General features: G+C 40.2%; 1 protein-coding gene across 2 annotated transcripts; it reads right to left on the bottom strand.

The window, feature by feature from the left end:
• Window positions 1–1,326: 1,326 nt before the first annotated feature.
• On the bottom strand, window positions 1,327–21,847 carry LOC111941789 (fructose-1,6-bisphosphatase isozyme 2). Of its 2 annotated transcripts, none has more exons than XM_023944993.2 (7): window positions 21,439–21,847; window positions 18,697–18,859; window positions 17,681–17,773; window positions 12,771–12,911; window positions 11,445–11,582; window positions 5,266–5,385; window positions 1,327–2,146 (listed from the first exon to the last, which is right to left on the bottom strand). In XM_023944993.2, exons 1-7 carry the CDS (start codon window positions 21,609–21,611, stop codon window positions 1,952–1,954), a joined length of 1,023 nt encoding a protein of 340 aa, XP_023800761.1. In that variant the 5' UTR covers window positions 21,612–21,847; the 3' UTR covers window positions 1,327–1,951. The 2 variants fall into 2 exon arrangements, with proteins under 2 accessions (XP_023800761.1, XP_023800760.2); XM_023944992.2 differs by lacking the exon at window positions 21,439–21,847 and adding an exon at window positions 19,059–19,282.
• Between the last annotated feature and the right edge of the window lie 670 nt (window positions 21,848–22,517).

The following is a 22,517-nucleotide window of genomic DNA, read 5'->3' as shown; positions in this document are numbered from 1 at the left end:
TGTAGAAGCCCTTTCAGTTGTCCTCATCAGATTCAATGCAAAGTGAGACTTGGTCTTCCTTATCCCTGCATACTCTGATGATGTTCCTATAGCCCTCCCACAAGGCCTGGCTCTTTTTTAACATCCCAGAAATTTCTTTTCTAGAAACTCTCTGCTCATCCATGCAGATCTACTGCCCCCTTTGCCTGATTTCCTGCTCATAGGGCTATGAGGTCTTGAGCTTGGAAGAAGTGATGTTTGAATATTGACCAGCTCTCTTGGACCTCCTTATCTACTAGAGCCTTATGACATGGGATTGTTATGAGCTGTCTTTGGAGAGGCCAAAGCTTGCTCTCAGGAAGGTCATGCAGGATCCTGACTCCCTAAGACAAAGGGCTAAAGTGTATGTCTCAAACAGCAATAACCAGATAGCTGTGGAGCCAACCAAGGATTGTTGATAATAACAACCAGTGATTGTTAGTAACACACACTGTGAGAAAGAACAGGGTGTGGCTGGAGAAGGTGGCCATACAGAATTAGGGCAGCACTTTTCCAGGACAAACATCCTTGTTGTAACTCTTGGAGATAAGGACAACACAGTGCAAGCATAGGAATGAGACTGAGAAGTGGGCATGCATGGATTATAGGGAGGGATCAAGACAACCCAAGATGGCTCTGACCCATTTCCTGAAAGGCTGAAAAGAACAGACTGTGCATCATAAGTAATTTGTACAGAAAATGAGAAAGTTATCTTCACGGCAGGGAAAAGCAGGTATCCTCACAAAGCCCAGGCCCATATGCACCCCCCATCCCCGAATTCCACATCAGCTGGAGTCAAGACTCTGTGTCTCCCCTGCCTTCCCCCTCCTCTTTAGTTCATATCTCTCCCTGTCTCTCTCTCTCTCTCCCTCCTGCTTTCTCCCCTTTTGCCCTACCTCTTTATTCAAACCCCACTGCTGTGTGCTTATTCTAGGAGATTAGGGGCTAATTTGTATAAATTCTCACGCCAAGTGTGGAATTTACTAAAAGTTTTGTAAGCTTCTGCAGACTGTTTGACTTTTGTTGTTCCCTTTGACCACAAGCATAGCACAAGCATCTACAAAAGCATCCACAATACCTGGAAAAACCAAAAGCATCTACAAAACTTGGGTGTTCCCTTCCACTTAAAGACAGGACAACACAGTGACTAAGGAATTGCAGTATAATGTGTAAAAGGGCAAGCTTCAATCTGAAATAAGAACATTTCAAAGAGAAAATGGAGGTATAACAGTGTTTGTGTATCCTCTTGCATAGGCCAGTGGATCAGAGGGCAATGCAGATGACAGTGGATCAACAGAATAGGCATCATTTGAGTCTCACATCCATAGCAATGATTTATTGTAATTTGTGCTTTGAAAGGTGTGTGTATATAACACATGGTATTTCCTGTTCTCGTGAGAAATTAAATACCCTGGCAATGCTGCAGCCTTTTCGTCTCTATTAATTACCCAAAATATATATAATTTTCAGCTTAAAAATACTGTTTCAGACAGCATGAGATTTCTGCTCTTCTTAGGGCTGTCAAGATAAAAAACATCTGCAAGAAAACCTGACAAAAAAATCCAGAAAATGGCATTTCCAATACTGATGTGGAAATCCTGTCGCAAACAATGCTGTCCATGTAATGTCAAATGTAAAGCTTCAGATCAAATGGGGATACTGTTCCTCTTGTTAACATTATATAATACTAGATAAAGTAAGTAGTTGCTGTTTGTCATGACTCTGTCTCTACACTTGCCCTGCCTAAATCAGAATTAAAGGATTTCTACAAGGAAATCCTGCAAGGAGAAACAAAATCTCACTATTTTTTCCTCTTCTTGTAAATTGGGACTTTCACTGAGATTGGTGGTAAATGCTAGAATCCACTGTTTTGAAAGGTAAAGCTTTTCTTGGAAACTGAAACTGGACAAGCAATATTTGATGTGGAAAGACTTTAGCTGCTCTTCTGGTGTTTCTGAACACAATCAAGGTATTCTTGCACATCATCTGGAGAGCCAAGTATGAGAGGAACTCTCTGGTGAATATTCTCAGGTTTCACATCCAACACTGCTTTGGTCCCTGTAGTTGCCATTCCACCTGCCTGCTCAATGATGAAAGCCATAGGGTTGCATTCATAGAGAAGTCGGAGCTAGAAAGAAAGAAGAAACACATGATTGTCTTAGGGGGAAATTATATCAAAGGACTTCCCTAAACTTAGCATTCCTTTTGTGATTTTAGGAATTTTTGTACTAAACTTCAATATACCTGAGTAGCAATGTCATTTGGAGATCCCCTCCTTCCTTCTCTTCTCACCTTTGCTAAAGCTTTTTGTTTGGAGGAACAGTGCACTGACCTTACACCCAGGCATCACCACTATCATTTCCAAGCTGACATACAGATATGCAGCACCAGCGACGCTGTATTTTGTCAAAAATGTTGAAAGTGGGTGTCCCACAAACATCAGCAAAACAGTTAAGCCAGTTAAGTTAGCAGTTCTGGGAAAGAAAAGCCAAAATATCTTCTCATATGGAGCCTTTATGTGTTAACTCAGAGCTTGGGATAATCATGTTATGTTTAGTCAGGATGTTTTGAAGTTTGAAACTTGATGCTCCCAGTCTCATATTTCAGGATTTTATTGCTTCTCTTCAGAAATGTATATAGATATTAGTGGCCTGAACTTATCCAACTTATCCTTAGCTTCAGAAGGAGCTGCAGTTATTTATTACAGGCAAAATTTCCTTTTTGGTTTGGACCCTGTTTACATTTTTTAAATGTTACCTTTTGAGGTGAGTGTGTTCTGGTGGAGTGTAAACTTATTTAGGATATATGCCAAAAGTTCCTGTGTTTAAATGAACATCGATAATAGCTGGTCAGCTCTGAAGAAACATTATTTCTGTAGGTTTATCTATGAAGTGCTCATGTACAACTACATTAATACATATTTTGTTTGAAGGACTCCAGAAGAGGGAATGTTTTCTGGGAAAAAGGAAGTGTGACAGAATGCTACAGTGTATAGAGACAGAGAAATGGGTTGAACACAGGGCTTCATTACCTGTCATGCCTTTAGCACACTGCAATAAAAGGGTGATACACCACAACTTAAATAGCACTATATTACCTTCTTTCTTATCTTTAAAGCCCAGTGAAGTGCTACTTCTGGTACAAGGACTCCATCTCTGAGGCAACATAGGACCATTATGTTTCACTCTTCCTCCTATTGCTTGGCCCAGTTCTGGCAGATCATGAGCCAGCAAACAGCAGTGGCATCACCATGGAACCACGTTTCAAGTTTCATGCTGCTTAGCTGTGACTATGCTTTGAGGAAAGCAGTTTTTCTTCAGGTAGCAGTGCAATTGCACTTAAAGATCCACAGATGGGCTCTGTCTTCAGATAGGTTTAGCATTTTCACCTAATAGAAAACTATAAGCCTTAAGTTTATGAAAAATATTATTCAAAATACATTATTTGAAGATTTACTGGTAGTCTTGTACTGTAGTGTTTATTGAGCATTTAGTTTTCTTTCTTTAACTTAAGGAAGGATCTGTAAATTTTAGGGCCTACATTCATGTCATTTGCATTTACTCTAGAGACTTTTGATCAGTTAGTGACATTTGATTCTTTTCTGCTCTCTAACCAAGTGCATAGACTGTCTTTCAGGGAACTTGCCACAAGAGTATTGTTTCTCCAATAAGAAAGGATATATGTGAAAAGAACTACATACTCTTGTACTCTGAGATGGAAAGAAAACTTATTTGTAATGATAGCATATTTTTCTTCTTCCATTACTCTCTTTACTATGGCAGTTCAAGCCAGAGCAATCCAATAATAAACATGGGTTAACTCCTGTGGAAACCTTTATTTTGTAAAGTTATATAAATACTTTGTTCCTTTGTTCTTTTGTCCTGTTTCTCATTCTCTCTTTTCAACAGTGGTTTAGTACAGATTTCAAAACAAAAAGTTTAATTGGAAGAGGCCAGTCAGCAAACCCACTTTTTTCACACACAGCAAATTCCTTTTTTTTCTCTTCCCTTATATACAAACAGATCCACATCATTTGCTGAGGACTTTTTGGGGTGGTGTTTTGGGAGTTATTTGGGGTTTTTTTTTTGCCATGGGATGCTGATTCAAAAATTTAAATCATTTTTGCCTGGACAAACATGCAGACATTTTTGGTTGTATATGTTGAAGATAATTATTTTCCTATTTTTGCTTTGAAGACCATTTGGATCTGCTGATATTTTGGTAAATACAAGCTCACTATGATGGAACCAGTAGTCCTCTCCCCCTAAAGACTGTAGACATTAGGATATTCTGAGACCAGTATGGAAGATGGGGCAGATTCCTCCATGTACCAGCCATGTATGCAAAAACATTTGAATAGAAGGTTTTAAGTATAGTGTAGATCAGGAAGGAATGTATTCTTGGAGTCAGAACACCATGCCCAACCTGAGCAGGACTGAGGTACTGAGCCAATGATTTCCTAAGGATTTCTGCAGGTTACTGTTGATCCACAGATCAGCTGTACGACTAGGTCTCTTAAAACATATTTCTTTAAAAAGTTGATCATAAGGGTATCTGATGCTGCAGGAGAGAAGTTGAGGTTGACAATGGTCCGTGGCCCATTGGTTCCAAAGACTGACTGCATTGCATTGCACTGCATTGTCATGGTGCATTTTGTACTGGTGTCCAAATGGGAAGTCATACTTTCCTAAAATATTGTATGAGAAACATATATTCCACTGTAATCACCTTTTCTGATCAGGTAGTTGAAGCCTGAGTTTGCAGAGCTGGTGATATAAGATCAGCGTCCTTTGGAAACATAAGGTAGGAAAACCCTTTTTTTCCAGTATTGGACAAAACCCTTTCTGGGGCTCAGCGTATCCCACCAGCTGATGGGATAACTCTAGCTGCCAGTTTAAAGTGCAGAGGTTTTCCTTAGATCTGTGGTGTATCTGCAAGCTGTGCACAGGTGTCTCAATGGGTTTCAATGGTACTGAAGTATTATCTTTAGAAGAATTATTAAGTCCTTGGTTGCAGTGAAAATCACTTGAGTATCTCGTAATATAAAAGCACAGAGGGAGATTTCTGGCCTAAATCAGCAGTTGTCTACATTTCTTTCCTAAATTCAATTTCTGTCTGTCATTTTCATAAGTAATTTTTTCCCACAGTGGAACATTATTGTTCGTTTATTTATCTAAACTACTTCTGTGGTAATACCAGAGGTGTTAGTTTGGCTAAGTTCACCAGAAAGTAATTCAAATTATATACCTTTCCTTTAGGACTCTTCTGGTTAGCAGGATACATGAAGATCCCACCATACATCAGTGTACGGTGAACATCAGCTACCATGGAGCCCACATACCTGGCACCATATGGGGAGCTGCCATCCTGAAAAACATAGAGTAAAGCACTATATTTACCAGGCTAGACAACTAGTAGTGTGGCAAAGTGTAATTCTGCTATGAAACTGGAATCAAAGCTGCTTAAATCAATGGCTGCTTATGGATACTGCAGATACCAAAAACAGTCCTAAGTTCAGCCTTTTGTAAGATGTGACCATCTACAGGGTTTTAAGATACGAGATTTAAAGAGCTGTAGACACAGTATGCAAACCAGAGTGCCTGTAATTTGAGGGCACAATTTGGAATCAAACCCCAGCCTGTGAAAAAACAAGGGACTGAAAACTTCTTCACCTTATCAGAACAAGATCAGAATAATTTGATTTTTGGGCTTTCACTGTTTCCTAAGCCAGAGCATGAGGAGGGGTATCATTCATGTTCAGATGGTTCCAAGAGAACTCAAACTTTTACCTTCCAGCTGCTTTGTCAAGTAGTGAAATTGTTCATAGAATTCATTCTGCAGCTTGGTTTGGGAGATTACCATTTATTCATTAATGTAATTTTCCTTGCTCTCAGCTTAGAAATTGATTTTGTTGAAGGACAGGCCATTTTAGCAAGGGCAATCAAGAAAGTATTCATGTCAGTCGCAGGTCTGCTGGTGACAGAAATGGTTAGGTAGGAAATACAGAAGACAAGCAAGGTGTCTTGAACAAATAGAAGTACATACAGTAGACCAAATAAGCTCCACTCAAGAAATATGACATGTCATCATACTTTTATGAAGAGGAGATACAAAATACAGATGTAAATTTAGGGAAAGCTTTTTAAGAGAAGAATTTTGCTGGTCTTTTCATATCTCTCAATCTGTCTCCAATAAAGCTGAGGAGGAATTTTCATCTTCCCAGAACATTACTATAGACTGAACTTCAAGAACATTTAATAATACACATATATGTTTTGTATTACAGTGCTAAAAGTCTGAAAACATCTCAGCATGTTTTTTTCTGTCTGGGTCAGTTTTCTAATAAAAGATCTTAGCACTTTCTACAAAGCTTATCTTGTACTGATAACTAGATCTGGAAAGGTACATAGAGAACTTGTTCAGCAATGCCAGTTTGAAAACCTTCAGATACCACGAGTTAGTTACCTTTCCCAGCAAGGAAAGGCCTGGGAAAAAAAATTCACATTTGGAAGGAAAATAGAGAAAAACATAATTCTATTTTGAGATCACTTTATCAAATTGTTCAATATGACTGTGAAGTTTTGACAATTACTGTCTTCTAAAATGGAAAAAAATTCTCATGAAATTGCATATTGTAAAGCAACACAGCACTAGGAAGTTAAGTCCTATGCTGCTAAAGATAAGACTTGGATTTTTTATATAGCTGATAATAAAATAGGAAAAGAGAACCATTCCAGGCAATGTAATAACCCTTGTTCAACTGTACACGTGTTGGTTTTCATGATCCATGTTGTACACATTAGGAGAACTATGAAAAATCCAGAAGAAAACAATGCAAACTATGAAAGACTGATGGATAAGACACAGTCTAGAGCTTTTACATTTAGTTTTGTTTAAATCTGGTGCTATTAATTGTAGGCACAGGTGAACAAAACTTTTAAGTATTTGTTCCCTTGTTTTTCATGGCTTATGCTCAAATAATTGCATATTTAGGCTTCAAATGATGGCTTCACCATCTCACAGCTGTTTGTACTTGTGACTTTGCAATTGTAAAAATCTGACAACAGGAAAAACCAACAGGAACACCTTAAGAGATATTAAAAGGAGACAAGTGAGAATCTTCAGTTAAAGTCCAGGAAAGATGTGATTATAGTCTCAAATTAACTTTAAAAATACAATCAAAAGAAGAACTTTTGTGGTTTTAAAAGGTAATGAACTGAGTCCTACGAGCAGTTTGTTGAATACTAAGAAAAGCCATAACATATTAGCAAGCAGCCCCTGAACCAGACTGCTAAGGATTGCTTCTATGACATTATCAAATAAGGACTCTGTAAACCACAGGTATAAAGTTTAATGCACAGCTGAGCCACCTGTGTACACATCATCTGACAGTTTTGGAATGTGCTAGATTTCCTATTTATATGCAGATTATTTACATAATTTGTGTGTACATGGGCAGGGTTATGAGGTTCCCTTCTAACTCAGGATATTCTAAGCTCATGAGATGCCACTGACAGTTGTAGCTGCTTCTTAGCCAGACAGATATTCACCAGCTAGAGATATAATGCTGAGAGTGTGCTGAGAAAAATACAGAAGATAAATTCCTCCATTCTAATAAGGCTATCACTTGAACCACATACTGAAATAAAATTTTTACTTCCCTTAGCATATAGCTGCCTACATGGGAAGAATAAATGCTACTTTTAGTTAGTGAAATGTTATGTCTTGTTTCTCCAGTTTTGCTGCTTAAACATTTTTTTTTTTTGCATATGAGAAAGTTAATAGGTGTTGCATGTGTGTTGGCATATTGCCCAGGCATTCCTCTCACACAAAATAATAGAGCATGAATGCTAGACTGGTTCATCCCAAGTCCTCAGCAATGCCAAGCTCTGTGTTTGCTCAATAAGCACTTCTGATTATTTAGTTGGTGCCAATGGAAGAACCTTCATGTTCCCTTGGTCAGCATCCATGGTGTTTGAGTAAACTTGTGGCTACTCTTCATTTCATCCCTTCTGCTGCTTTTTCTTTTGCTTAACACAAATGAACAAATATCATTCATAACATATAGGTCCTGTGATATTTTTTCTTCATGTTCTGATAGAAGTCAATTTTTTTCATTTCTTTCTTCTACTGATTTCTGACAGCTCTGCTCTTTCACAGCAGAGCAAGACCAGGTTTTTCTTATATAAATATGATAAGTAGGAGGGGAGGGGCAAGAAATTTTTTTTGCAAACTATAACAAAGTCTTACTGCATCCCTTACTCCACATACAGATGTGGTGACAAAAGAATAGTGGTTTTACTAGCTTTTTTGTATCATTCAGACACAGCTTGGCTAGTTGACAGAAGAATGCTTCATACTGAAATGTGCTACTGAGGGTAAGTTTTTAATGGCATTGCTGGAATAAATCCCTAACCAACGAGTCTCAGTTGCATAGCTGTCATCATCCACAAGCTGTGATGAGACTCAACTTCTCTTGTCTCTGACTGTAGGAAGCAAAGATAAAAGTGTCCTAGCAAAGTGTGACGAAGTCTATGGAGAGTTTCAAATTCTACCATGGGTCAACAAGTGCCAGAAAGAAGGTAGGGCCTTGTGGCTTTTAGGAAGGACCCATTTTGGGGAGAAGTTGTAGTAAAATTTGTGCAGAGACAGTTTCAGGCCCAGCAGTGCCCACTAAGCATTGCAGACTGGAGCAAACATGTTGCATTACAGGCAATTTTGCAAACAGAAGCTTGCTCTTCAAACTGGTTAAGAAGCAGTGTGATTTTGTCATGCTTTGTAAAAAATTAGCTTCACTCTCATACCAGAAGAGATGTGGTTAGACATATGTTTCCCACTGCATGTTAGTAGTAGAAGGCTTAGGTCTGGGCTACAGAATATCAGCATCATTCTAGTGCTTTTTATTCAGAATTGATGCCTTAGGTATATGGGGATCCACCAGAAATTTTGAGGGTCAATGGGGCTTTGTAGTCCAGGCTGTCTGATCTGGGACACAGCTGTTAGATAGTAAGAGGAAACTTCTCTTCTACTCCTCTTCTCTTCTACTGATTTTTAGTGTTTTGTTGCTGATGACAATGATTTAGAACATAGGACGTGTTGTGGAAAACTTTCTACTTTTGTTTCAATTTTAACTTTTTAGTTTTTAGTGACAATGTCAGTCAGTCATCTGAACAGCATGTTGACCGATAAGCTCAGGAAGGAGTTAACAGAGGTAAGATCTAAGGAAGAAAAATGAAAAAAAGTGACAAATAGCTAAAACTAGTGCCAGGTCTCCTGTCTTTTAGCAGTCAGAAGAGTATAGGGTGAATAATCTGCCTGAATAAGAAGGTGTTTCCATGCCAAGGAACGTCAGTTCCTCCTCAAGTCAGAGGCAGAGAATATCCAGCAGACATCCTCACTACCCTTCTGCATGCTGGAGAGAATGGGACAAAGACCAAAACTGTGAAAATCTCAACCTGGCTCCTGCAGGGAAAGGAGGAACATCATCAATGTGGCTGTAGCTGGTTAGGCTTACAGGTGAGGCCAGAAAGCACGTCCCATGCTACAGAGAAATGGCAAAACCTTTTATCTCTAGTCCTTCCCACAATGCAAATATAATGTGCTTTCCAAATCAAGGAACTGAGTTATGCTGTTTCCAAAACTCAGGTTCGTAATGAGTTTCAGATGGGCAGGGCACTTCCTTGTGCTTTGTGGCCATAACATTTGTGCCTCAGCCCTCCTCATGCAGACAACTGTACTTCTCAAAGCAGCAAAAAATGTGGTTATTCAGCTCAACTGAGAAGATTTCCTGCGCCCCAAATAACCCATGAACTTCTGTGCTACTTGCTTTAAAGTAACAAAAATATTTGCCAACTTCTGTTGCATTAGACCAACAATTTCAGTATGTTTTCATCAAATGATGCACAGACCTGAGATAAAATAGTGTTTGCATGAGTTTTTTCTGGTATGTCTTAATTTAAGGATTTAGGGAGTCACCTGATAGAGCTGTCCTCATTGATCCTGTGGGGAAATAACTCTGTCTGGTCTTTCCACTGAGTTTGATATCTCTTCAGTCTTTTCCTTGTTGCCTGGGGTTGATTCATTTGTTTAAGAGTTTTACTTTAAATAACACTTTGTTGCTTTGCAAAAAAAATAAATTAATATGCATTATACTGAATGCATAGCCTGGTATAATGTGAGCAGAATGAGAAGCACAGATGCTCTTCACTTTCCCAGCTGGATTTGGTTTCAGGAAGTATGAAAGTTGTGTTGTGGGTTTCTGCTTCTCTCACAGCTGAACTGAATGCAGACTTTGAAGTCTCAAAATAATCTCAAAAATTCAAAGTCAATATATTTAGAATGCTGTGGTGTGGCACTCTCTGTAGCTACAGTCTGGGTAATACAAAAAAGAGGGTTTGATATTCAGTCAGTAGCCTTGCAGCTATAGCTGATACGGTAAATCCAGATTTTTTAGTTCAGAAGGAGGAGCTTATCATGGGACCATAGTTTAAATGGTTACTCATTATATTTCCCTTTTACAGCAACCTGAGGTTTTTACTGAATGCATTTTTTTAACACAAACCAAAATAAAAACATCCTTGACAACTAACTAATAGTTTAAAAATAATCTGACTTTTTTTAATAAGAAGAGCTTTAAAAGCAGTTTTCTGACCAAACTGAGTCCTGAGTTGATCCACATCACTGTATTTCATGATGAATTACACTTCACATAGCCACACTTTCTAGAGAGCTTCTAGCCTTCCACACTGAGAGCCTGTGTTCTGTCCTCCTAGCACTGGTAAGTTAATAACAAAACTGTATTTGTCCAAGCAAGTTAATCAGACATGGGATGTCTCTCTATTTTAACCACCGAATATAGTGAAATTGTGCCTCACACCATTTGTTTAGGTTTTTTCCCCAGCTTGTATGTTGGTTCATGCTCCATATGAAGCAAGTAGAATTTGCAAGAATGATACTGCATTTTTCAGAGGCAAGAGGGCATGAGAAGGAGAAGGTGATGCCACCCAGATTCCTGCAAACACCTTCTGGGCAGCACATGGAATCTAGCCCTGAATGCCCAGCTGCACATATGACTGAACTGCATATTCAGAAAATGAACTGCTAGAAAATGAGGGTATCCCCAGATGTGGTGTGCACATTTTAGAGCTTTGTTGAAAGATCTGGTTTTCAGCACATTTCCCTTCACACAAACAAGCTATGATTTGCCAAAGTCTAAGTAATGAAAGTTATAAAAAATGTCAGGATGCCAAAAAAACAAAACCAAAACTCAATTACATGAATATCCAAAATGGACCAGCTGATATGAAAGGGTTACTTGGGTCTGAACTCAGGAAGACCTTCAAATCCTTTTCCATCAGCCAGGACTGCATGGAATGCGGTGCTTGCCAGTGCGTGGTACATTGGGTACAGTGCTAATGTTTTCTTACCTCAGGGAATTTCTTCCTTTGCAAGTATTCTGTCATTGCAGGATCAAAATACTTGGCATAACCTTCATTGAGACTGTATACCTTCCCCTTCTTCTTGATTTTAACATCTTTGTCCACCAAAATAAATTCACCGAGACCCTGCAGGACAGGATAAATGAGATATTAGCAGGCAGCAGAAAATGTTGTTGACTTTCTGTAACAGTTGTCACACTAGACATGGCAGAAGTGCTAGCACAGCTTGATCCTTTCAGCACCAGCCTAGTGTATAACCTCACAATATTTCAAAGAGAGCAGAAAGCTGAGAATTTGCATTGAATTAATGAAAACTTGTCACAATTGGTACTATAAACAAAACCAAATTGGAACAGAGTATCAAAAGAGCACCAATCAGCCCTGAAAGCAGATGGGCCATGAATCTCTGTCCTCAAATCATAAGGCTGCAAATTAAAAAATGACACTGCCTTCTGATTTTTGAACTCCTCTTGCCTGTCTTGTCTAAATATCTTAAAGTGAATGTGGTCAGCTACACCCATGTGTTACTGTCTGCAGTTTGATTTCAACTTCCACTGTCTCAACCAGAGCTGTTCATCTCTCAGTTCTTTCCACTTGGAACAAGACTATTTACAAAGGTTACAAGAAGTTTTGGTAATAATTCATCTTTTTATTAAAAAAAAAAAAAAAGATAAAAAAACCATAAAAAACAACACCATGTTATTGCCCACATCTAATTCTGGTTTTACAAATGAATGATCTTCCAGCAGTCCCACAGTAACACCTGTCGTGTTCCTGGGCACTGAGGGGTGGCATAGGTCAATTGTATAGGTGGTGGTGTGCTTTTGCAGATTTTTGGGTGTGCAGCTTAGGTGACAGCCATAAAAGTCTACTGCTCTTGGGAAATGAAACATCGCTTGGCACGAGCTATCAAAAAAATGGTCCTTGCCTCAGGCTAAACAGTGAACATGCTCAAGTTCTTTTTCAGACAGGAAAATCAAGAATAAAACAAACACAGATTCCTTTAAGTGAACACAAAGACATTGCACAAATTAAATTTTCTTAAGTGTTGGTTTGAATGAAGAGGGTTTCGAACACTTAATCGAGAATTTATCTTAATTTCACTTCTGTTGAGTAGGCAAAAACCGAGCAGGTATTGCAACCAACGTGCTCATATATTATTAAATACTTTAATACCTGGGATGCTCCAGGACATGAAAATAAAAATTGCATAAAGTGGATAGATTACAGAGACAAGGACTGACAAGAGCAAGTAAAACCAAGCACAGAAGGCTCTAATGGATAGTGGCAATGTGATTAACACCATGACTGTACCGGATCAAGCATGAAGCAGTCCACTCCTTGCCCTGTGGAGAGGGCAACCAGCGTAGCACTACCATACAGGGCATAGCCTGCAGCAACAATATTGCGTCCAGGCTGCAAAGCATCTTTTTCAGAGGGCTCGTCATCTGTATCCTGAGGAAAAATTACCATTGAACCAAAAGTTAAATTCTGATAACAAACAATAAAAACAACATTTCAATAATAACGTGCAGCAGATTTCCTTTTTCTGTCTATGCAGGCCTTTGAAACAACAAAAACAGAGATTGTCCCCTGCCTCGTTCAGGGCAAGTTTGGTACAGGTACATGTACATGCTGGGACAGGATGTTGAGAGTTTGTTATTTTATACATGTCAAGCAATCAATATGACACATGCCACAAAGCTGATCCCTTAGCATTATGGCCCCAGCTGTTAATTGAGGATAATCAGAAATCTGAGACAGAGCAGAGATACTAATTTTCTGTAAATGTAACATAACACCCCTCAGAGGGAATAACCGAAAGATAAATGCTGTAATTAACATTACAGAAGAAATACTTCCACAGTACAGAATAAAAGGGTGTGTGGAGCAACATCATGGAACCAAGTTTGTGCATTAGTCTCTGCTAGGGAAGGGATGAATAACTGAACTGATACAAATGTTCATCTGTTACATAGAAATGTTCATCATATTATATACAAAATAACAAAGGCATGTGATCATCTAAAGTGTGCATGTAGGTAGGAAAGTGTGCAGCTACTCATCTATAATTCTACATAGAACATTCAGGTGGCATTTTACTTCATGCTTTTAATCAATTTATGACACTCGTATTTTGACTAGGCACTTTGTGGAGCAACAGTAGCACCAGCAGACATGGAGCAAATATTTCCATTATATTTATATAATATAAATATAGCCAGCTCCAGAGGCGTACCTCAGCCATGGCTTACAAGAGTTTGTCAGCTGGGGGAGGTAAGGAGGACAGCCAACAGTACTCGGGAAGGCTGGTTCCAGGCTTCATCTCCTGCAAAATGGGTAGGGATTGCTTGATATCAATATTTACTTAAAAGTTCATCAGTGGGTCTTGTATGGATGTTTTGGTAGTGGTCCATGGGGAACTGAAATGAAACATCCCCCCTTTCTTCAGGCCATTGCTTAGTATTTTATTGTTCCAAACTCAGACAGTTTCTCAGCAATTGCACAGGCTTATTTAGATTGAATATCAGCTAAATAGAAAGAGCAGGCCTAGCCCTGAATATCTGGTTAAAAAAAAAATAAATTAAATCCATGAAGACTGTCTTGTGTAGAAAATAAACTATTTGCCCATCATGGTCCTAGCAAGGTGTTCCCACTCCTTGTTTTATGCCAACACCCCAAGGAAAACTGAGATGTGGGACACCAAAACAACACCTTTCTTGCTACATGAAGACAGTTATTTCATATCAAAATGTTTTCATTTTCAACTGAAAGGCTTTGTTACTTAAGTTACTTCACTTACAATTTTTAACTGCATTTTGCTCAAATTTTTTATCCCTACTTTGCCAAGTCATTCTGTGGAAATAAAAAAAAAATCCAGTTGACATCCAGGTCTTCATGGGAGCTGAAATATAGCATGTGCAAATATATGTGGTACTCAGTCCCTTGCAACTATGTGAAGCTGCTTATTCTGAGAGGTTATAATGCAGATAATGAAGGAAGACTAGTTTAAACTTTTGTTTGCATATGTCAGAGCTTTGAATATTGACTATTAGTAGCTAATACTTTGTGAAACAGTCCTTACAGTACCAACTATTATGGCCTAGGTAGCATCATCTCATTCAAAAATATGCCCCTATGGCACACACGTCTCACCACTAAAAGCAATGGTTGTCCACAGCAGACTAATTATTTGCAGCATCAAATGCAGAATTAAACATTCATTTAGACAGTTTCAAACATATTAAGGTTGTCATAGCTTTTTGTATGCTCTTATTAAAGAAAAGATAATTTTGTATAAATATAGAAAAGTGTTTTGTTTTCTACAATCTGGTATATATACATGTAACTTCGGGTTATATATGATATTGTTTTAAAATACATCCTTCTTTCTGAGATGAGCTTTTCAGTCCTATTTCTTAAATGCATCTTCGATGCCAATACGGCTGAGAAACTATATATTTGTGGACTATTCAGAAAAAAACAGAGTAATACCTCCCTCAAGGTATTTGAATTAACTTTTTTTTTTCATCCTTATTCACAACCGTGTTTCCAAGAGCTAGCTTCCAAAAAGGAGAAAAGGTTTGAAACAAATGTTTTGCAGAGCTAGTTAGAATGTGAAAAAGCTACAGATCAGCTGATACTTCAATGTTAGGACTGCAGGAGTTTTGTCCTGCCAAGTACTGTGTACTGTTAAACAAACCAGGGAATTAAACTGGACAGTACACTGTGATAATTGCTATTTTCTCTTCTTTCTGGTGCACAGATGGATTTCCTGTCCATTATATTTTGACTGTGATGGTGGTAGGGAAATACCTTTAGAGGTCTTTATGCAAAGCAATAAAATAGACAGATGGACTGCAAATAATGAGTTATAGTGACTCCGTCATTATAACTCTTAATTGGTGTAAGGCTGATGAAACAAAGGCTGCAGAGTTTGGCTATAGGGGTACCCTCAGGTGATATCTGAGTTTGAAATATTTTGTGTTTGTGATTTGCCTGACATCACATGAGGGAACCCTCATCAGCAGTGGGATCTGCACTAAAATGACTAGATTTCCAGGTCTCCACTTGTATCATGAATTTCATGAGTAGCCTTTGTGTTTACACTGAATCCTTACACCTTTTCTGTGAGGGACCACATGAAGGGAAGAACACTGTCCCCATGAAATAAAACACATCAGAGGCATTGGGCAAAGTGACAAATTAAAACCACAGTGAAACAGAGTGAGAGTTTCATAACATATTTGTGCAGTATGAATTAAGGATTGTAGAGTCAGCTCAGTGGCATGAAAACCTGGGAAGAACCCAAGCAAAAGGCATTTACTGTCACCACATCCTGACACTTTGGCAACTGAGAGGCCCTCCAGTGGCAGCAGCTGTCGTGGTCCAATCCCCTGCTGATTCTAAAAGGCTCCTGCCTCAGCCCCACTTTTCTGGTGTTTCTGATTTTCAGCAGCACCACCCTGATCTCAGAAAACAAAGGCCAGGTGGAAAATTAAATAAAGCTGAGATAGTATTTATTTCCTCATGGGTTTTTCTAAGAAACCGATAGAGCGCTCTTCTGACACGAGGAAATGGTCCTTCCCACTGTGGTGGAGGGTCAGGACTGGGAGCAATCAGTCTTCAGGATTGAAATGCATTGTCCATGTCTGGCCTTTCTGTAAGAGTGCTTATTATCTGTTTTGGGGTTCTTTTTCCTAAAATGAGCCAAATGTTTCCACTTTGGAGAGTGTGCCTTTGGAAATGAAGTTGAGACACGGTAGAAAATCAGTCAAAAGCTCATCTCTGAGCTGAAGAACTGGTAGGTGCTAAGGTTCATCCTTTGGAATCACACAATGGGTCTACCTTTTCAAAAATGTTATTCATTAACCTTAAATGGCCAAAAATTATGTCCTCTTTCTTAAGTGGCATTTATCTACTGGAATAAACATTTCACTTTTATTCTTTCCCACTACCCTTTAGTAACAATCAATAAAGCACTTCTTACTTAATAATTTAAAGGAAAATGCAGCTATTGTCTACTGCAAATATTGGGAGCTGCTGTTGTCATTTAGGGTATCTTTGGAGAGATAGCTGTAAAGAGTAGAGGTCCCTCTGCTTAACATTAGAGCACATTTCATAGATTTCATCAACACAGAAAAAGCATCTATCTGCAAAAAGCAAGATACTGCAAGGTACTGGAGGTAGTCCCAGGAATATCCTTTCCAAAATCATACCCAGGCACCATCTCAGTGTTGTCTGGCCTGCATGGCGTCTGTGCTGTGAGTTTGCACTTACCATGAACAGCCAAATTTCAGGACTTGGCTTGAGCCACAACCCTCTTGAGATTGTGCCGTAGCTATTTGATTCACTAGAAGATGCACATTCTCAGCAGTGATGCCTATAGTATTACCTACAGGAAATGTAAAAATCAAGGACTAGCCAGCTGAAAAATACGAGGTAAAGGGTGAGAGACTTAAAGACCGTATCTTCATTTGCTTTACCATCTGAGTCTGCAAAGACTTCTTTGAAGTCACAAGTACTGCAAACTGTTGTTTCACAATAGCGATGGCTGAGGGTCTCCCACAGTCATATGACCATGAGCTCAGCCTTTGGAAAAAACACCAACTGCTGGGAGATTAGCAAACAAATCACAAGACTTGGCATGACTGTAACTATTCGTGTTAGTAATTGGCTGCGTAGCTGCTGCTCTGTGCAGCCCCATGGGAGCAGACATGCCACCAGGACCCCAACAAATGCAGCTTCCTCCAGCCCTCATCGCTTCCATGCCTATGACCTCCCATCCATGGCAGGCACAGCGGCTGGCACTGGGAGGCCTCCACGCTGCTGGCCACGGCCCAGGGCTGCCAGCCCCCCACAGTGGGTGTCCAGGACAAATCCCATGACTCGTGGGCGCCTAACACTGAGTCAAGCACCACTGAAGGAGCTAACCAGCGGCCCTGGGGGTGAGATCGCTGTACCTAGCGTGGACACGTCGCCTTTGCGCGTGGAGGAAGGACGTGCTGCCACCTAACAATTTCATGGGGCTGGGTGTCCCCGTCCTGTGAATTCAGGCAGCATTTTAGCACACGTGAATATCAAGCGCTCGCCTACTCTTGCTAAGGCTCCCTTTTGCCCAGAGACACCTAATGGACCATGGAAAGAACCTAGGCAAGGTGATGAGCTCAAGACATTTTGCTTTCAGCAAGTGAATTGCGCCACGTGTAATTTGCGCCTCTTACCTTTTTGTAGATGGCAAATATTGTTCCTATTGGTGCCAAGCAGTCTATATTAGATGAACCATCAAGGGGGTCAAAGCACACCACATATTTACCCTAAAACAGAAGTGGCAAGGGAACCATTTAATGACGTGTTGTCTCGCATCATTATTTCCTTTCACTTGAAATCTCCCATGTTTTTCTGTCTGCATTTAGCCCTCCAAGCGTGCCTGATAGAGCTCGTCAGAGAAGGCTGCACTGCTGACCCAGCTGGCCCTGCAGCACAACACCGACTCCCCAAGGGGCTGCCGGAGAAATTGGAGAGGACACGTTTCTGCTCAGACAGCACAAATAGACCATAGAGAGGAGCAGTCCTCTGCTGCCAAGCAGGGCAAGGAATCGTTTAAAAGCAACAGGAGTGACTCATTCTGGAAGCAAGTATCTTCCTCGAATGAATGTGTTTTGTCTTGCTACTTTTTGCTGTGAATGAAAGGACTTCGCTGTGTGGTGAGGTTTGAGTGGTTTAAGAAGGCAGAAAGAAAAAAACAACCATCTTCGGGAAAGGGCAGGTTACATCAGGGTGAACAGTAACTCCCTGTAATACGATCCCCTCCTGGGGGAAGCCTGATGGAGCAGTCAGGTGTTTCCTTTGGACATGTAACATAAAACCGAGCTCTGCTAGCCTCTCATCTCACTCTTTCTTGCTAAATACTAACGTAATCCAAAACCATCGCACCCGTGGTCAGGGAATGTAAAGTACACTTACACCTGGGATTTGGGATGTGTTAACAAGCTTAAAAATAATTATTCTCCCTCCTTCACAAAACTTTAATAATACTTTTACTGTCCACATCTCTTCTAGCTGTTGAAATCATGCCGCCCACTGCAGCTATTAATCAAAACCACACAGAAATGGTGCAAATTTTCTGAATTCCCCCGGGAAGGGTGGGGTTTGGGGGCCAGGTTTCCTACTTGAAGCAAGAGTGCCACCTGCTGCTGCCTGAGCCGACAACCCCCCTGAATGCCGGCGCTGCACAGACCCGCTTGTCTTTCGGGGTGATGATGGCCTCTTTGTTCTCCTCTGTGACCAGGACGCAGGTGCTGTAGGAGGACTGGAGCATGTTAATCACCAGGGAGTTGGATAAGACATCCAGCTTCTTCACCTCATCACCCGTCACATTCACAGTGCCAGCAATACCAAACCTACAGAGCAGTAAAAATGGCAAGAAACCTGAAGGAGGCCAACATTACATGTTTTTAGGAAAAAAACACCAACAAGTCAAGGTTGTTTATTCCTTTTATCTTCCTACACTTTTAGATAATCTTTGGATGAAAGAGCTTATAAGGTGCATTATGAGACTCTTGCTGCTAGAAAATAAAAGCATGCGTTTTGAGGCCTTACCTGGGTCCTTTTGCTCCTGTGTGGATGTTCTCCAGGCCAGAGGCAGAGCCTACAGCCCAGGTGGTAAGTGCCAGTCTTCCCCAGCAGCCCATGAGGCACCTGGCTGCAGTTTTGAGGAAGCAGAAAGTGCAGCAAGCATCTGCAATATCTTCTGCCACTGGCTGCCCAGAGCTCCACAACGGCACTTTAACCCACATTCACTCAGTCCCCTGCCACCCCAAATCACTTTAAAGGCATCCCCAGGAAATTTGCCATATGGAACTCTATCTCAGGGTCAAGGTCCCTCTGATTCGGTGATCCTCAGCTGAGCTAGGGTTATGTTTCTTTTCCCTATCCTAATTTCAGCAATATGCTAATGACACACTATAGTAGTATATATGTTTCTGAGACTTCCAGGTGAAGAAGTACTATTTAGACCCAATGTGCATGTTCTGGGAAACCCAGAAATACAAAAACCATACAGTGAAAAGATAGAGCTTTTTTATTCACTAAGGGAAATTAAAAGGAGGGTGCGGGGGGCGCAGAGGCAAGTGGGGGAAAGAGAAGGAAAAAGAAACAATAATTAGTCCCTAGAATGAAATTGGCCAGTGGCAGGCCTGAGCTGGGAGTAAAGTAGGTATTTTTACTCAAAGCTCAAAGATGCCTGTCTTTGCTTTTCATAAGTACTGAGTATTTGGGACATTTTATTGTTGGGTGTCAAATTTAAGATTTTTTAAAGGACCATGATTTTCATTGGTAAAGTACCTACTCTCCAGCCAGTGTGTTTTCAGTCACAATCACAGCTTAGGCCTATGACTTGGAAAAAGTTCTCCTTCACTTTTGAATTGAAAATTTTTCAAAAATTCTAGCTTAGTGCTTTAACATTAAAGAAGAAACATATAGTCTCCTATTTGGAGGGGCAAGAAAAGTCAGTGCTCATTAACTGCACAAATGCAGATGGATGCAAGCCACTTTCACAGTGGTTGATAGTTTGCCATGGAAATTCCTGAAATTTCATGGCTAGTTTCAGTAATTTGAATGGTGCAAGTTACTCATTTGTATGTTTGGATACTTTAGATATTTCTGAGTCAACATCTGAAGCTTTTTGTTTGTAAAAAGAAATATTTGCTCCTTAATGTAATGGATGGTTTGGGGTTTTTTTTTGAAGGCGAAGAAGGATTATCATAATTAGATGTTATTCTACCTGTAGCATATCAAATTGTTTTTCTGCTGTTACAAGCTATTTCAGAGATAGCCTCTATAAAGATGAAAATTATGTGAAAACAGCTGTTCCTTTAAGTCAAGGAGGCAAAATAGCTCAATTTCACCTAGTAAGGACAGAAACAAAGTATAGTTCAAGAGTAAGGGCATAGGAGCTTGATACTGTGGTTCACTTTGAGTATGTTTCATGTCCTCTCTAGGCACTATGGTCCTATAAAGTGAGGGTAATAGTTCTGAGACATTGAATTCATGATTTGCCACAATGATTGAGGACTTGGACCAAATAATCAACAGAAGCACAAAATTCCACCCCCCCACCCCAACCCCTTGTGATACAAAATGTGTGTATCACACATTTTGGTGTTTCTGTGGAAGAAAAAAAAAAACAACAAACCCTGAACGAATTATAATGTTAACTTTCTTTCACAAATGTATTCCTGGTCCCTTTCATGCATGCAGCTGTAAGTACATACTGAGGTGTGTTCAGAAAAATATATTTTAATATATATCAAGAATTTTCTATTTTAAACACACAGTTTTATTAGGGTATTCCATATCTCTGAACTCCTTCAGTTATATCACCATTAAAAGACTTAAACTGATGTCTATTGCACTTGTCCGTGTGGAACAGCTCAGTACATTCCAAGTTTTGCTAAGGCCACTTTTTATTCCTTCTGTGAAAGCACTAGATGCCAAATTGTTATATTTGTTTTTCCTGCAGGGCCTTTTGAGACTCCCTGCCTGTGGGATACTGCTTGAGGAAGGAAAGAGAAATGCATCCCGGTATGGCAAAATATGCAGTTCCTTGCATGGCTGTTGCTTTAGAGCATTGCTTATACAGGAGACAGGTAGAAAATTAGCTTCCTGAGGTAAGCCAAGCTCTGATTTGCACAGTTCAGCAGAGGGCTTGGATGTTAGCAGAATATATCACAATGAGATATTCTGCATTCAAAATATCATGGTGCTATTTTCAGCAAATTCACAGTAGATTCAAAAATAGATCAGCATCAACAAGTACAAGAGATAACAAGGTGAGCAGTGCATTGAAGCTCTAACCTTACTCAGCTTAAAAAGGACACTTCCAAGGTATTTATGAATCCCTGCCCACCCCCCAGCCTTGCTATGCAAGTAGCTGTCTCTCTGCCTTCTCTTCCTCCCTGTAGTGCAAGGTAGGACTCACATGTGGGCAAGGCCTGCCTTTCTGACAGCAGAGGAAATGGCCTTTATGGCAGTCAGCATGGAGTTGAGCAGCTGTGTCAGCTCCCCCGTCGCTCCTTTTACGCGGCGTCCCTTCTCCATAACAAATCGCGTGAGCGTCAGCATATCCGTTTCGAAGGGGCTTTTGTCAGTCATTTTTGCTGGGTACCAGAGTTCCTGTCTTCTTGGCTGGACAAGGTGCTGTCTTGCTGTGTTGAGATCCTGGGTAGCTGTTTTGTTTTGAGGCAAAGCTGTGTTTGGCAGTGTTGCTGGTCAGAATTTATTAAGATGTTTCTGAGACCATGTGATTGAGTGCTCAGAATAACTGCACCCCAGGCTGGCTCCATGGCCCCACTGGGATGCAGGAAAGAAGCCTGAGACAGGACTACAGCTGAGCAACTACTGCCCGTCTGGTCCCCCCACACACTGAAATTAGCTCTGTGCAGATCTAGTTACATACTCTGACTGTACATGGGTCTGATTATAATGCAAAACTCGGGCTGGCTGCGTTCTTGGAAATGGCTTTCCTGTAGATCCTGCTCAGCAATGGGCTCAGCAGAGCCAAGGCTATGTTTACAAGGCACTAGAAATGAAGGCACCAGGCACCAGTAACCATAACCAGTAACCATATGTGCCAGCATCCCACAGCACTGCGATGCCAGACAGGGAACTTCCCTTCCCAAAAGCCCAGTTTTTCACTCTTTTGGCCTTCACCCTGAAGGAAGGTTTTGAAGGGGTGCATCTAGACATGCATTTGTTAAAGTGTTTTATGTTGCTAAAATCCATTTTAATGATTTCATTCCTGGCCTGGGTTGTTTGTAATATTACAGTACTTGAATAAGTATTGGTTAGCTGTGGCTTGACTAGTTACAAAGTAATTATGTCTTAAATAATTTACAAGTAAGACTCCTCTGATTTAAGCATGTCAATGCCATAACTCACAAAATGAGATTTTATGTTTGCTTTCATATTGTAGTACACCATGTAAATACAGGAATGTCCATATTTGCAATTATGCTGCCAGTAGCTCCTTACAAACAATATCCTTGGAGCACATGATGA

The sequence above is a fragment of the Cyanistes caeruleus genome, chromosome Z (assembly GCF_971803275.1).
Source record: "Cyanistes caeruleus chromosome Z, bCyaCae1.hap1.1, whole genome shotgun sequence".
NCBI classification, from domain to species: Eukaryota; Metazoa; Chordata; class Aves; order Passeriformes; family Paridae; genus Cyanistes; species Cyanistes caeruleus.
The sequence above is the reverse complement of the archived record's forward strand: the minus strand, read 5'-3'. Positions and strand labels throughout refer to the sequence as shown.

Coding starts and splice junctions, on each gene's coding strand:
- LOC111941789 (XM_023944992.2), bottom strand. CDS start 19,255: ATGTGGGTTAAAGTGCCGTTGTGGAGCTCTGGGCAGCCAGTGGCAGAA. Junction 18,860..19,058: donor ACAGGAGCAAAAGGACCCAG/GTAAGGCCTCAA, acceptor ACTGCTCTGTAG/GTTTGGTATTGCTGGCACTG. Junction 5,386..11,444: donor AAAGGAAGAAATTCCCTGAG/GTAAGAAAACAT, acceptor TATGTTTTTCAG/GATGGCAGCTCCCCATATGG.